Source organism: Trachemys scripta, chromosome 23 (assembly GCF_013100865.1).
Source record: "Trachemys scripta elegans isolate TJP31775 chromosome 23, CAS_Tse_1.0, whole genome shotgun sequence".
Lineage (NCBI taxonomy): Eukaryota > Metazoa > Chordata > Testudines > Emydidae > Trachemys > Trachemys scripta.
Window position 1 is genome coordinate 3,424,052 of NC_048320.1, and position 15,141 is coordinate 3,439,192.

At 47.7% G+C, this 15,141-nt stretch overlaps 1 protein-coding gene across 1 annotated transcript in view; it reads right to left on the reverse strand.

The window, feature by feature from the left end:
- Positions 1-2,811: 2,811 nt before the first annotated feature.
- Positions 2,812-15,141, reverse strand: part of WNT3 (Wnt family member 3) — an 84,194-nt gene continuing 71,864 nt past the window's right edge. Inside the window, 3 exon segments of the mRNA XM_034755896.1 lie at positions 2,812-3,872; positions 6,146-6,268; positions 6,270-6,412. Of these exon segments, the coding sequence (XP_034611787.1) occupies positions 3,393-3,872; positions 6,146-6,268; positions 6,270-6,412 (746 nt within the window). The 3' untranslated portion in view covers positions 2,812-3,392.

The window sequence follows — 15,141 nt, forward strand, 5'->3', positions numbered from 1 at the left end:
ATATACCTATCTTATAGAACTGGAAGGGACCCTGAAAGGTCATTGAGTCCAGCCCCCTGCCTTCACTAGCAGGACCAAGTACTGATTGTGCCCCAGATTTCTAAGTGGCTCCCTCAAGGATTGAACTAATGACCCTGGGTTTAGTAGGCCAACGCTCAAACCACTGAGCTATCCCTACTCCCCCACTTAGGCAACATTTGCTAGGGATAAATATTTTTATATCAACAGGCCTGGATAACTTGCACCCAAAAGAGTTGGTAAAGAGGAGACCTCTAGCTCACTGATGTAGATTTTTAATACATCTTGGAATACTGGGAAAATTCCAGAAGACTGGGAAAGTGCTAATGTTGTGTCAATATTCAAAAAGTACAAGCAGGGATGACCCGGTAACCAAAAGCCAGTTATCCTGACATCCTGGATAAAATGATGGGAAAGTTGATATGGGATTCAATTGATGAAGAATTAAAGGATAGGAATAATGCCAGTCAACTGGGGTTTATGGAAAATAGGACTTGTCAGACAAACCTGATATCATTCTTTGATGAGTTTACAAGTTTGGTTGATAAAAGGTAACTGCATAGCTGTAATATGCAATACGTTCGTAATACATTTGACTGGGAACTGCAGTATATTCTGATTAGGAAATCAGCACTATAAAATACTATTCAAGCACGCAGTAACTGGGTTAGGAACTGGCTAACTGACAGATCTCAAAACATAGCTGTCAATGGGGAACCAGAATTAAATGGAGGTGTGTCTAGGGTGGTTCCGCTGGGATTGGCACTAGACCTGATGCTATTCAACGTTTCCATTAGCCATGTGGAAGAGAATACAAAGTCACTGTTGATTACAATTTGCAGATGACACAAAGATTGGTGAAGTGGTAAATGAGAACAGGGCAGTCATACAGAGCGAGCTGGATTTCATGGTAAATTGGGCCCATTCAAACAAGATGCACTTTAATACAATCAAATATAAAGTTACATCTCTAGAAACAAAGAATGCAGGTCACACCTACAGAATGGGGGACTGTATCCTGGAATGCAGTGACTTTGAAAAGGCCTTGGGTTTCATAGTAGGCAAGCAACTGACCACAAACTCCCAGTGCAATACTGGGACAAAAAGGGCTAACGTGATCCTCAGATGGATAAAAGGGAGTCGGAAGGTAATTTTACCTCTGTGTATGACATTGATGAAACCGATCGTGAAACGCTGTGTCCAGTTGTGGTGTCCACATTCTATAAAGGTTTTTGAAACATTGGTGGGAGTACAGAAAAGGGGCCAAAAAATATTTGATGGCTGGAGAAGATGCCCTACAGTGAGAGACTTCAAGAGCTCAATCTGTGTTGCTTATCAAAAAGAAGATGGAGAGGTGACGTGATCACAGGGTATAAGTACCATCACAGGGAGAAAATACCAGGTACTCGGAAGGGTTCTTTGATGCACTGGAGACAGGCAGAACAAGAATTTGGAATTTGGCACACGTTTTTAACAGTGAGTGTGATTAACGTTGGAACAAACCACCAAGTGATGTGGGGGAGTCTCCTCTCTAGAGGTCTCTACTCTGAAAAAGATGATTCATCCCACATACCAGTTATTGGGCTCAATACAGGGATATTTAATGGCCTGTGTCAAACAAGAGGTCAGACAGTGGTTCTCAAACTTTTGTCCTGGTGACCCCTTTCACACAGCACGCCTTTGAGTGTGACCCCCCCTTATAAATTAAAAACACTTGTTTATATATTTAACACCATTATAAATGCTGGAGGCAAAGCGGGGTTTGGAGTGGAAGCTGACAGCTCGCAACCCCCATGTAATAGCTTTGCGACCCCCTGAAGGGTCCCGAACACCTGGACTAGATAATCTAGCGATCCCTTCTGCCTTAAACTCTGTGATTCTATTTAATCTAATGCCATTGAGGTCTGTGTAGGAGTAAGCTACATTGGACACCATCAGATGCTGTCTTGATGTTTGCTCGTTGTGATATTTCCCTGTAGAAAGCTGCTTGTGATAAGCACTGTCACAATATGGCAAGTGATTAGTTTTTAGTGTCAGTTGTTTGTGTTAATTGAGGTGGTGTCTTAATGCAGTCACCTGTCCAGCAAGAGAGTCGACCATTCCTGTGGATAGACTGATCTCACAGGTTCCATAACAAATGAACGACACGGGCTCTCAAGTGTATCAGTTTAAGTTCATTTACTTTCTCTTTAATGTCTTAACAGGACAACAACAAAAAGCAAATTGAAATAGATTTATCTCCAAATATATATATATATATATATATATATTTATATAATATATAATCTTAGTCAACTCAAAGATATATACACTGTATAATAAATAATGCTTATAAAAAGAGAATTTTCTGAATATAAAATTTAAAAAATCAACAACCTCTACAACTTTGTACAAACTTTGGATACAGCAGGTTGATGGGAAGGATTTTCCAGTCAGTGCTAGAATACTGGGCTACAGGAAAAATAATTACAAGGCAATAAATGTGCTATTTATTTATTAAATACCATTTTTTCTTGAGGAAACAAAATTCCTTGCTTTTTTAAAGTCAGGTACTTGAAGTATTAGGAACGTCCCTACAAGTGGTGGTGTGGGGTAGGGAGCGGCGAGGCTGGGTGTGGTAAGGGGAAGCCAGCCGGTGTTCGCATACGCTAGCAGTGGAGACAGGAATGGCATCAGGGGCTGTGGCAGTGGCCAGCTGGAGAAGTGGCTGCTAGGGAAATAGCTGGAGACCCCACTAGACCACGCGAGAGCTAAAGGTATGCTGGGAAAGCAGTGATGAAACCATTGCTGGCCATGCTCGGTTCTGAGAGTGGCAGAAGGGTTGGAGTTCCTTAAGGGGGAAAGGAGGACGTCTACATTTTCCTATGTTTCACACTGTTAAATCCAAGTGTTAGAAGTTAAACCAAGCCTGCACAGCTGCTGTGCCAATGCACCTCTGGCTTGACCACAAACACCCCATGTGTTCCCAGCTGTGAGTCCGTTACACACCTCTTCCATCTCAGTCCTGACCTCTGTCACCTCCCCCACTTGCCAGAGCAGATTGCCTGTCATGTTGACGCTTGTCAAACAGAGTGGAACTAGCAAAAAAATCAGTCAATATGTGACCTAAGGTGGATATGGAATGTCTGAACCATTGAGCTGCCTGGGAGACGTCTATTAGGTGTGGAGAGCCCACGGCTGAGTCTCCCGTACAGAAGCTAGACTTCAGCTTGCTCTCAGTTTGGCTGTGGTATTCATGAAGGGAACACTTGTCTCCATATACATCATGGCACAGTTTATCGGGTACATTGGGGTCTTCGGCACCATCCTGTGACACGAGGCCACCGCGCGAGGAATGACGCTCCCAGGCTCTGGCCTAACACCCCCTGCGTTAGTTACTTGCAGGTGTGGACGTCGTAGATGCGGATGCACTCCTGGCAGCTCACGTAGCAGCACCAGTGGAAGATGCAGTGGCATTTCTCTTTCCGCTTCTCAGTCCTGGTGTTGTGGCCGCGCCCACAGCACAGCAAGTCGCATCCGTCGATGCCGTGGGAGGTGACGTTGCATGTTCTGTCCCTGGTCCCGAAGGAGCCGGTCTCTGGGTTGGGCTCACAGAAATTGGGGGAATTCTCATAGTATACCAGGTCTCGCTCGGTTGGGGGTTTAAAGAGGGCATACTTGGCCCGTAGAGTTTCCACCCAGCCCCGGGACTCACGGTGCTTCTCCACCACCATCTCAGAGGCGCTGTCGTACTTGTCCTTCAGGTAGTCACCAATTGCCCGAAAATCTGGCTGTGCCCACCAGCAGGTCTTCACCTCACAACTTCCTGAGAGGCCATGACACTTACACTTTAGGTGCATGTGATCCAGGATCGTCTGTCCAGAAGACAAGAAGTAGACAGTCAGCCTGGAAGCTCCAGCCCCACCTGCTTGGTTTCAAATTGCTCTTTTGAGGTTGCATGGATTTAGCCCAACTCTGATCTGAGCCTGGGCTGAAGCCTGCCCACATCTGATTTCTAAATGCCCTCTGCAATATTGCCTATGGACCCATCACTACACAATGGCTGCATCAAGGAGCAAGGATTTGGAGTTAAGGCACAGAGTGGGAGGCAGGAAACATGAATTCCAATCACAGCTTTGCAATAGGAACATAAGACTTGGGTCATCAGGTCCAGTTCCCTGCTAGTACAGGCAACCCCATCATATCATCTGGTTCATAAATGTATCAAGATCCATCCTAAAGCCAGGTAGGTCTCTTGCCCCCACTACACTTGTTAGAGCCTCACTGCTCTGTGAGCCCAACAGACTTTCTGTGTGTCCTCAGACAAGTCATGTATGCCAAAAGTCTCCAGCTGACCCCAATTTGGGCTGCCCATCTTGAGATAGCTCCCGACCTGCTTTCCAGAAGCTTCACGCACCAGCACCTCTCCTTGACCTCAACTGGAGTTGCAGGTACTCAACCTCCGAAAATTGGGACCTACTTGAAAAATGTTGCATAAGCCTCTTTGTTTCCTCAGCCATAAGATGCAGGTAACATCAATCTCCAATTCTGAGACATGCAAAACGCAGTCTTTAAAGCCCAGGATTAAATCCTGCTGTTTCAAAATCTTGGTTTAGATTTATCTGGACTATCCTAGACCAGCCAGCTTTGCTTTTGACCTTTGAAGGCTGAAGGAACAAAAATATTTTCTATCGGAGAAGCAGAAGTAATCACGTTAAATATCTGGCCAAAACTGAATATTCAAGACTCTGTACATCAGCGATGTTTGGCAGAATAGAGAGTGTTAACGGATGATTCCTGAGTGCCTCTCTGCTGGCTAAAACCCAACCCCGCCTCGAGAGAAAGTAGCGCAATTCTAATCTGCACTTATCTGGGGCCTTCATCCAAGTGCTTTACAAACACTCAGGGATTTAGACTCATGCCCCTCCTATTAACCCGCTAATACAGTTGGGGAAACCAAGGCACAGAGCAGTTAATCGACTCGCTCAATGCCAAGTAGTGAGTCTGTGGGAGAGCTGGGAATAGAATAGTCCCTGATTCCGTGTGCCACATCTAAACTAACACAACAATCCTTCGTCCTTGTGCACTCCCTCTGTCAGCCTGCCGCAGACAGGGACAGGGGCTTGTCATTCTAAGGATTGGTCTCTGCAAGAAACTTGCACTGGGCAAGACCAGCTGCAAAGAAATCACCTCCGTGTGAAGTAGAAAATCCCTGGCTAGCTGTTAAAATCCCTGGGCCTTTGAGTTGGGGGTGTATTGCCAGTTTCGTGAGAGTAAAAGATTTGAGAGTAGGAGAGAGGCGTTAAAGAGAACCAAGCATTCCCATGTACAGGTGCTGTTACAGCCTGCAGGGAGAGTAACTCCTTCGCTTTGTCTGTCTAATGGTTTAGATGGTACAGCGGGGCAAAAAAACCCAACCCAACCGCTCATAAATCACCTGTCTGAGTAATGCTGCCTGTTTAAAAACAGCCTGGGAAGAGAATGCGGTTACAATACTCACAGAATACCTGTAGCTCAGGACATGCTTTGCCCCAGTCCTGGAGGAAAGGGGAGGGCTCCAGTGACCAGCACCTAAGACTGTATCTAAATTTGGATTTCTCCTGCAAGTGAAGAGCTGCAAACCCTGGCTGGCATTCCCCTCCCACTCCCTGCACCACAACACCCTGCCCATGGGGAGCGTGGAAAGTACATCAGCTGGAGATCATCGTGCGCCACATGTTGGTCTTTCAGTTGCTACCTTAGGAGTTAATAAGGTCCCTTGCGTCTTATCTGCTAATGTGGCCAACACTGACTCACTGGAAGGCTGCTATCCTAGGACCATGGGTGCATCATTGGGGTAGGGCATGGGGTCCGGGTGGCTAGCTGTGCCAAGTGCATTACCCCCCTGGTTTTATCCTGCCCCAGCCTGAATGAAGAGAGACGTTGGGTCAGTACGTGGAGATGCTCGGTGGTTACACTAGGGCTGTGTGCATGGCAGGGTTTATTCATGCTGTATGTGCAGCCAGGGCCTGATCCACCTTCCATGAAAATCAATCGGAGTCTTTCCATTGACTTGGTTGGAGTTGAATCAGGCCATCTGCACATGCCAGAGGACTACAGCATGTGCGGGTTTTGTGGCAGAGACGGGTGGGGTTGGGAAGGCACTCACCGTTCTGCCTGCTTCATTATTGTGTCTGTTCATGGCTGATCGGGCATCTGGACGGTTCTCTCGGGCATCTGCAAACTCTCGGGAAACCAGAACGCCAAAGTCAGCATCCTCACTGCAGCCCCCCCCATTTCCAACCATCACCCGGGGGTCCCTTGTGGTGCGAGTCGCAGCCGCAGATGGTGGAGGTGCCCTCAGCACAGGAGCGGGTGACAGCGAAGGCCACACCGGCCGAAGCAATGGCGTGGACAAAGGCGGACTCTCGCGTAGCTGTGAAGAGACAGGATTTCTGTTTGCAAGAAGCTGGGAATGGGCGACAGGGGATGGATCACTTGATGATTCCCTGTTCTGTTCATTCCCTCTGGGGCACCTGGCATTGGCCACTGTCGGAAGACAGGACACTGGGCTAGATGGACTTTGGTCTGACCCAGTCTGGCCATTCTTATGTTCTTGTCCATGGGATTATGTGCTAGGTTAACGTTTAGCCACTTCCCTTCCCCAAGTACCCACCAACTTCTGTGAATCTTTTTTGAAAGGTTATTTATTAATTTTTCAAAAAAAAATCCCAAAACCGGCAGGGGTCTCAAAGTCCTGGCCCACTGGCCACCTGCAGCCCGAGAACCTCCCCACTGCAGCCCGCGGAGGAGAGATGCATGCAGCCACGCTGCTGGCTCTGTCTGCTGCAGGCGCCGCCCCCTGCAGCTCTCATTGGCTGGGGGAGAGGGACAGAGATAGCATCGTCAGTCGCTGGGCAGAGTCAGCCCTGGCGGCAGCATCACTTTTTTCCACAATGAATATAAACAAGTCAAAATACCGAACTCAACTCTCTGATGCCCACCTTGCTGCAATTCTGAAGGTTTCAACTGCTCAGTCACGGAGGCCAAACATCAACAAACTGACAGAACTGAAGCATTGCCAGGTTGTCTGGCAAACACTAAAAACTCTCTGGTAGGTGAAGAATTGTATAAAGTCGTGTGACAGTTTTATTATTTCTAAGAAATTCAAAATAAAAAATACAATATAAATATTTTCTTTTTTGAACACCATCTTCAGTGACATTACTGGCCTGCTGGGAGGATTTGAGGACTGGCCCTGGCCCGAAGGTAAATTGAGTTTGAGACCCCTTGTGTACGGCATTGGTGAGACTGATACTGGAACACTGTCTAGTTGTGGTGTCCACACTTCAAAAAGATAAAAGTCAAACTGGAAAGGGTTCAGACAAGAGCTACAAGAATGATTCATGGGCTGGAACAGGTGCCTTTCAGGGAGACGCTAAAGGTGCTCAACCTCTCTAATTAAGCCAAGAAAAGGTGAAAAGTTGCCTTTACCCTGGTCTATGTATATATGTAAACAGGAAAAAGCTGTCTGATGATAGGGGACAAATGTATAACAAGATCTAATGGCTGGAAGCTGAATCTAAACATCCAGACTAGAAATAGAGTTCAGTTTTTTTAACCGTGCGAGTGATTAATCATTGAAACAGCTTCCCTAGGGAGCAGTGGATTCTCCATCTCTTGCAGTCTTTAAACCCAGCCTGCTTGTCTTTCAAAAAGACACTCTCTAACTCAGCCGGATGTTCCGGGCTCCATGCAGGAGTCACTTGGTGAAATTCTCTGTCTGGGGGATGCAGAAAGTGAGACGAGATGATCAGAGGTGGGTAGATTCCAAGGCCAAAAAGGCCCATTGTGCTCATCTAGTCTGACCTCCTGCATTGCACAGGCCAGAGAACTGCTCCTAAATAATCCCTAGAGCAGATCGGTTAGAAAAACAGCCAGTCTGGATTTAAAATGGTCAGGAATGGAGAATGGGCCCTTCCAGCCTTAAAATCTCTGAATCAGAGAGAGAGTACAGCTGAGTGGCTTCAAATCTCAAACCTCACATTCAAGAAACTGAATCACTGCAACAAAGGAGATAAAGGGGAAACTGCTTCCCTGAATCAGAGCACGGGAGAAACTGGAGGACCTGGAAAACAAGCCTTGGGGCTGGTCCACACTAACCCCCCAGTTCGAACTAAGATACACAACTTCAGCTACGTGAATAAAGTAGCTGAAGTCGAAGTATTTTAGTTCAAAATATAAGGTACTTACTGCATGTCCACACGAGGCAGGCAGGCTCCCCCGTCGACTGCACGTACTCCTCTTGCGGAGCAGGAGTACCAGCGTCGACGGCGAGCACTTCCGGGATCGATTTATCGCGTCTAGACAAGATTGATTTCTGTACTCCTCCCCAACGAGGGGATTAGCACTGAAATTGACCCTGCTGGGTCGAATTTGGGGTAGTGTGGACGCAATTCAATGGGTATTGGCCTCCAGGAGCTATCCCAGAGTGCTCCATTGTGACCGCTCTGGACAGGAGTCTCAACTCAGATGCACTGGCCAGGTCGACAGGAAAAGCCCTGCAAACTTTTGAATTTCATTTCCTGTTTGGCCAGCGTGGCGAGCTGATCAGCACAGGTGACCGTGGGAGTCCCAGAATTGCAAAAGAGCTCCAGCATGGACCGACTGGGAGGTACTGCATCTGATCACTGTATGGGGAGATGAATCTGTGCTATCCGAACTCTGTTCCAAAAGATGAAATGCTGGAATATTTGAAAAAATCTCCAAGGGCATGAAGGACAGAGGTTATAACAGGAACCTACAGCAGTGCCACGTGAAGCCTACCAAAGAACCAGAGAGGCAAACGGCCGCTCTGGGTCAGAGCCCCAGACATGCCGCTTCTATGATGAGCTGCATGCCATTCTAGGGGGTGCCTCTATAACTACCCCACCCCTGTGCTTCCCTCCTCCCCCACCCCTTCCGGGCTACCTTGGCAGTTATCCCCCCATTTGTGTGATGAATTAATAAAGAATGCATGAATTTGAAACAACAATGACTTTATTGGCTCTGCAAGCGGTGATCGAAGTGGGGAAGGGAGGATGGCTAGCTTACAGGGAAGTAGAGTGAACCAAGGGGGTGGGTTTTCACCAAGGAGAAACAAACAGAACTTCCACACCGTAGCCTGGCCAGTCATGAAACTGGTTTTCAAAGCTTCTCTGATGCACAGCGCACCCTGCTGTGCTCTTCTAACCGCCCTGGTGTCTGGCTGAGCATAATCAGCGGCCAGGCGATTTGCCTCAGCCTCCCACCCCACCATAAATATTTCCCCCTTACTCTCACAGAGATTGTGGAGCACACAGCAAGCAGTAATAACGACGGGAATATTGGTTTCGCTGAGGTCTAACCGAGTCAGTAAGCTGCGCCAGCGCGCTTTTAAACGCCCAAAGGCACATTCTACCACCATTATGCACTTGCTCAGCCTGTAGTTGAACTGCTCCTTACTACTGTCCAGGCTTCATGAGCCATGGGAGCAAGGGGTAGGCTGGGGTAGGGGCTGCCAACTGGGAGAGCAGCCTGAGGCAGAAGCCTCCAGCTGGCATGATATTCCAGGCCGGACTGAATCTCCATTAGACGAAATTTAAAGAAGAGAATGACCTGGAGTCACTCCCATTTATGTCCAGGCGCCCCCGACTGACCTCACTGAGGCCAACCAGGAGCACCCATGTCTGCCCAGGCGCCCCCGACCAACCTAACCAAGGTCGGCCAGGAGCACCCACAGGACGACGACGGCTAGCAGTCGTATTGTACCGTCTGCCATCCGCAAGGCAAGGCAAGGGGATGCTGCTGTGTAGCACTGCAGTACCACATCTGCCAGCAGCACCCAGGAGACATACGGTGACGGTGAGCTGAGCGGGCTCCATGCTTGCCATGGTATGTCGTCTGCACGGGTAACCCAGGAAAAAAGGCAAGAAACAATTTTTTGCCATTGCTTTCACGGAGGGAGGGAGGCCTGACAACATGTACCCAGAACCACCCGTGACAATGTTTTTGCCCCATCAGGCATTGGGAGCTCTACCCAGAATTCCAATGGGTGGTGGAGACTGCGGGAACTGTGGGATAGCTACCACAGTGCAACGCTCCGAAAGGCAACGCTAGCCTTGGTACTGTGGACATACACCGCCGACTTAATGCGCTTAGTGGGGACACACACAATCGACTGTATCAAATAGATTTCTAAAAAATCAATTTCTATTAAATCGATCTAATTTCGTAGTGTAGACATACCCTAAAGGTCTGCAAGAATGGAGAGGAATTAGTCATGGCAGAGCAAGGAGGGATGGGTTAAACCAAGGGAGAATATAGGTACAATGAGTCTGCTAAGCAGGGGCCTACCATTCCCATCAACGCACTTGGGGGTAGGGGAGAGACATGGAGGCACATTCCCGTCCTGGGTAAGGGAGCAAAAATTCTGCAAGGCCTTGATGCAAAAAGAAACTTTGCAGTCGGGGACGTGGTGGTGGCTTGGAAGCCAGGAACAGCAGGGAGGCAAGGTGCTCGGTACCCATCAGGGAGACGTGTGCGGAGCAGGCTGCAGCAGGAGCTGGGGAACCACGTGGGGAGCAGGCTGTGACTGATGGACATTGCAGCCAGGAACAGGTTGGGGCAGGACAGAGCTTGGGCAGGGAGCCAGTGCAGAGAGGCCCCAGCGAGATACACCGCTGGCTGATCCTGGCCTGGAACCCTGCCTACGCCTAGAGCCATGGAGTGCAGAGGACAACCCAGGCATTACACCAGGAGAGCTCTAGCCCTCTGCTGGGCTGCTCCCCACATGTCCAAATAGGAATTGTTCTTTTTACTTTGAGCTGTAACTATTTAGGCCACTGTACACAAAGGATTTCACAATCTGTCCCTTTCTTGCCAGCCTTCATTTGGTCAAGTGTTTGAGTGGTTAGTGGGACCCACGAGGGTTTGTACCTATGGGGCCTAGCAATTGAAGTGCTTGTAGCACTTGCCACCAACCTGTGGTACATCTGGCACGCTACTGGCACCTTAGGGACTTGGTGTACGCCATCCTTGAGCACCCCTAATAATGACAAAGATGCTAGCAATGGAGTCCCAAGGAGAATGGCCCGCAGCGCTAAGGACAAAAAGGAGACGTTTTTAAAATATATTAGGTACAAAAGGAATCCTAACAGTGATATTGGCCCATTATTAGATAAAAATGGTAGAATTATCAGTTGTAATGCAGAAAAGGCAGAATGGTCAGTAAATATTTGTGTTATATTTTTGGAGGTGGGGGGAGATGATGAGGCATATTAGATGATGAGGGGGATGAAACACTTTCCATTGCATTAGTATCTTAGACGGATGTTAAACAGAAGCTACTAAAGTTAGACATTTTTAAATCAGCAGGTCTAGATAACATGAATCCAAGAGTTTTAAAAGAGCTGGCTGAGGAGCTCACTGGACCATTAATGTTGATTTTTGATAAGCCTTGAAACAGTGGGGAACTTCCAGAAGACTGGAAGAAAGCTAATAATGCACCAATATTTAAAAAGGTGAAACCTGATGACATGGGGTAATTATAGGCTTGTCATTCTGACACCTATCCCAAGTAAGGTAATGGAGTGGGGGATATGGGACTTGATTAATAAAGAAGTAAAGGAGAATAGTATAATTAAAGCCAATTAACATGGGTTTATGAAAAATAGATTCTGTCAAACTAATTTGATATACCGGTAGTTTCTGATGAAATTGCAAGTTTTGTTGATAAAGGTAATAGTGTAGATATAACAAAATTAGACTTATGTTAGATGTTTCACTTGGTACCACACAACATTTTGATTAAAAAAAATAGAATACAAAATTAACATGGCACATATTAAATGAATTATAAACTGGTTAACTGAAGGGTCTCAAAGTGTAATTGGAAACAGAGAATCATCTTCCAACAGGTGTGTTTCTAGTGGGGGTCCCACGGGGATCGATTCTTTGGCCCTACGCTATTTAACATTTTTATCCATGACCTGGAAGAAAACAAAATTGCCACTAATAAGGTTTGCAGAGAACACAAAAAATGGGAAAGTGGTAAATACTGAATAGGATAGGTCACTGATTTAGAGGGGTCTGGAACACTTGATTAGCTTGGGCATAAGCAAAAAATATGCATTTTAATATTGCTAAAAGTACACCTCTGGGAACAAAGAATGTCGGCCATACTTGCAGGATGGGGGATGCTATCCTGGGAAGCAGCGACTCTGAAAAAGATTTGGGGGTTGTCGTGGCCAATTACATTTTGAGACCTATCAGTTAGCCAGTGAAGCTGTTGCCAGCTGTTGGATGTATATATGGGAATGCTGAGGGCTAGAGAGGTTATTTTACCTCTATTTGGTTCTGTTGATGGCTGCTAGGATACTGGGTCCAGTTCTGGTGTCCACAGTTCAAGACGGATGTTGATAAATTGGAGAGGGTTCAGAGAAGAGCCACAAGAATGATTAAAGGTACTGTGCCTTATAGTGATCCGGAGTGCAATCTTTAGCTCAGCAAAGAGAAGGTTAAGAGGTGACTTGATCCCAGTCTATAAGTATCTACATGGGGAACAAAAGATTTCATAATGGCCTTTTCAATCTAGCAGAGAAAAGTCAAACACAATCCAATTGCTGGAAGCTGAAGCTAGACAAATGCAAACTGGAAATGTGTAAATTTTTAAGGATAATTAACCATTTGGACAACTTACCAAGGGTTGGGGTAGAGGCTCCATCCCTGGCGATTCCAAAATCAGTACTGGGCTTGTTTGAAAAGACTTTAGTTCAAATCGGAATTATTTGGGGGGAGTTCTATGGCCTGTGCTATACAGGCGTTCAGATGAGATGATCACACTGGTCCCTTCTGGCCTTGGAATCTAGGGATTTGGTTGGCAAGGAGTTAAGAGGCAGTTGCCATAGGTACGAGAGTGAGTGGAAATGAACAATCCTGATGACGTAAATGTTCCCCTGAGCCCCGAGAGTGGCAGGTCAGTGCGGGTGGGAGATGCGGTGGCCCAATTTCTTATCCAGAGTTTATCTTGGGGATGGTCAGTGCCGAGCCAGCTGGCTCAACCATTACGAACAAGCTGCTCGAATAAAGGGCTGGGAGGAGGTCGCCAAGCTGGATTTTCATGGCCTGCTGCTCCAAATGAGCCGCCTTCAACACGAGACAAGAAAAGGGGAATCTGTCACCAATTTTGGCTATTTCCTCCGGCACTTGGCCACCAAGGCGATCCTGGACTATGACAACCAAATGCAGGATTTACTGGCCAGGGACCAACTTGTGACATGCAGCTGGGGGAGAAATCCGGATAGTTCTTTGTAAGGAGAAACCGAATGGGCTGGAAGAGGCCCTCAAGATTGCTGCGGAACTGGAACTAGCCATAGAGGCTGCAGAAGAGCAGGACCTAGCCCCTAGGCACAGGTGTGCAAGGCTGAACGAGAAGACACTACAGCTAGAGGAAAGACATGGGACTCAGCCCTCCAAGAACTAAGTGAGGGCAGGAGAGCGAAGCAGCGAGCTGTTAACAGAAAGGGAGCCCTGTAACCCAGCAAGAACCAATGGGGGATGGAGGGAGAGAGAGGGACGCAGGAAGCAACTGAACTTTGAAAGACCCTGAAAGTACCCATAGGAGGTACTGGGCAGATCTACGATGCTGGAGGTTGGAACCACAGGCACGTCCTGTGGGAATACCCACAGCAGGGTAACGCCTGGAAGCAAGACATCTACCAAGGACAGGAGCCAAGAGCCAGGCCCCATCTGCAGACCTGTAGGGTCACAGTGAGAGACAACAGCTGCCAGTGAGATCAGGTCCAAATGCTTCATCACTAGTGAGATCAATGGACACCCACTTACAATTCTGGTAGGCTCCAGAGACAAGCTTCCATTGCATACTCACAGTCATGACAAAGAGCCACCCAAGGAAACGGAGGAAGTTAAGACCTTTCAGTGTGGTGCTCCAGGTTTAAACTCAGTTTAAGATCATGGGAATAAGGCAAACAATGGTCACTCTACTGGCTGGCAAAGGCCTGTTGGTTCTGCTCTGCCGGCAAGTAGAGGTGCACCAAGATGACCGACAGAAGATGGCATGCACCACCAAACAGGGCCTCTTTCAGTTTGGACTCTGCCTTTTGTCCTCTGTAGTGTGCCTGGGCTGTTCCAAAGGCTGATGGATGTCATGCTGGGAGACTGCAGGGCATGTCCTGCCTAGTGTAACTTGATAACGTTGTCACTGTGAGGTGGCTTGAGGAGCATTTGCAGAAGCCGGGAGCTGTGCTGGAGAAGCTACGCAAAGCCAGCTTAAAAGCGAAACCAGCAAAATGCATCTTTTTTGTGATAAAGTAGATTACTGGAGGCATGTGATCTCAAAGAATGGCATAGCGAAAGACCTGGAAAAGGGAGAAGCCGTCTGATTCTAGCCAGTGTCACGTTCTGTCACTGAGTGCAGAGTTTCATTGGCTTGGCTTTATATTACCAGAGTTTCATTGTTGACTTTGCCACAATTGCACAGCCACTACCCAAGCTGGTAGAGAAGGGGCAGATGTTTGAGTGGACCACCCCATTCCAAGAAGCCATTCTGGAACTAAAGTGGAGGCTCGTTTCTTCAACAATACTGACCTACCCAGATCCCCAGCTATGGTTTGTCCTAGACCCCGATGCCAGTGAAGTTAGCATTGGCGCTGTCTTGGCTCAACCATATGGAGACCAGGAAGGAGTAATTGTGTGCATCAGCAGGACCCTGAACAAGGAAGAACAGAATACTCCACAATTGTGAACTGCTGGCAACAACCATTTCCAGCACTTCCCACTGGGGAAAGGTCTTAAATCCGAATCACCCTTCACACAAGAGATTCTATAATTTCCATGAACCCCAAGGACAATTGGCCCAACAGTTCGAGCAGCTAGCTCAGCACCAACACTGTCCAAGGAAACAGCACAGGAATGCTGGTGCCCTGGCCAAGAGACCGAGGCTGGACAGGGCCAGACACGTGCTCAGGATGGAGAAATGAAAACACGCCAGCCTAGCAGCAGCCGTGACACCAGCAGAGGTGGGAGGCTCCAATGCAGAGCCACAATGATGAAGGAGGGACAAGCCACGGACCCAGGAGTTTCCCAGCTAAGGTGCTGGAAGGAAGGAGGGTGTTGGATCTGCCAGAA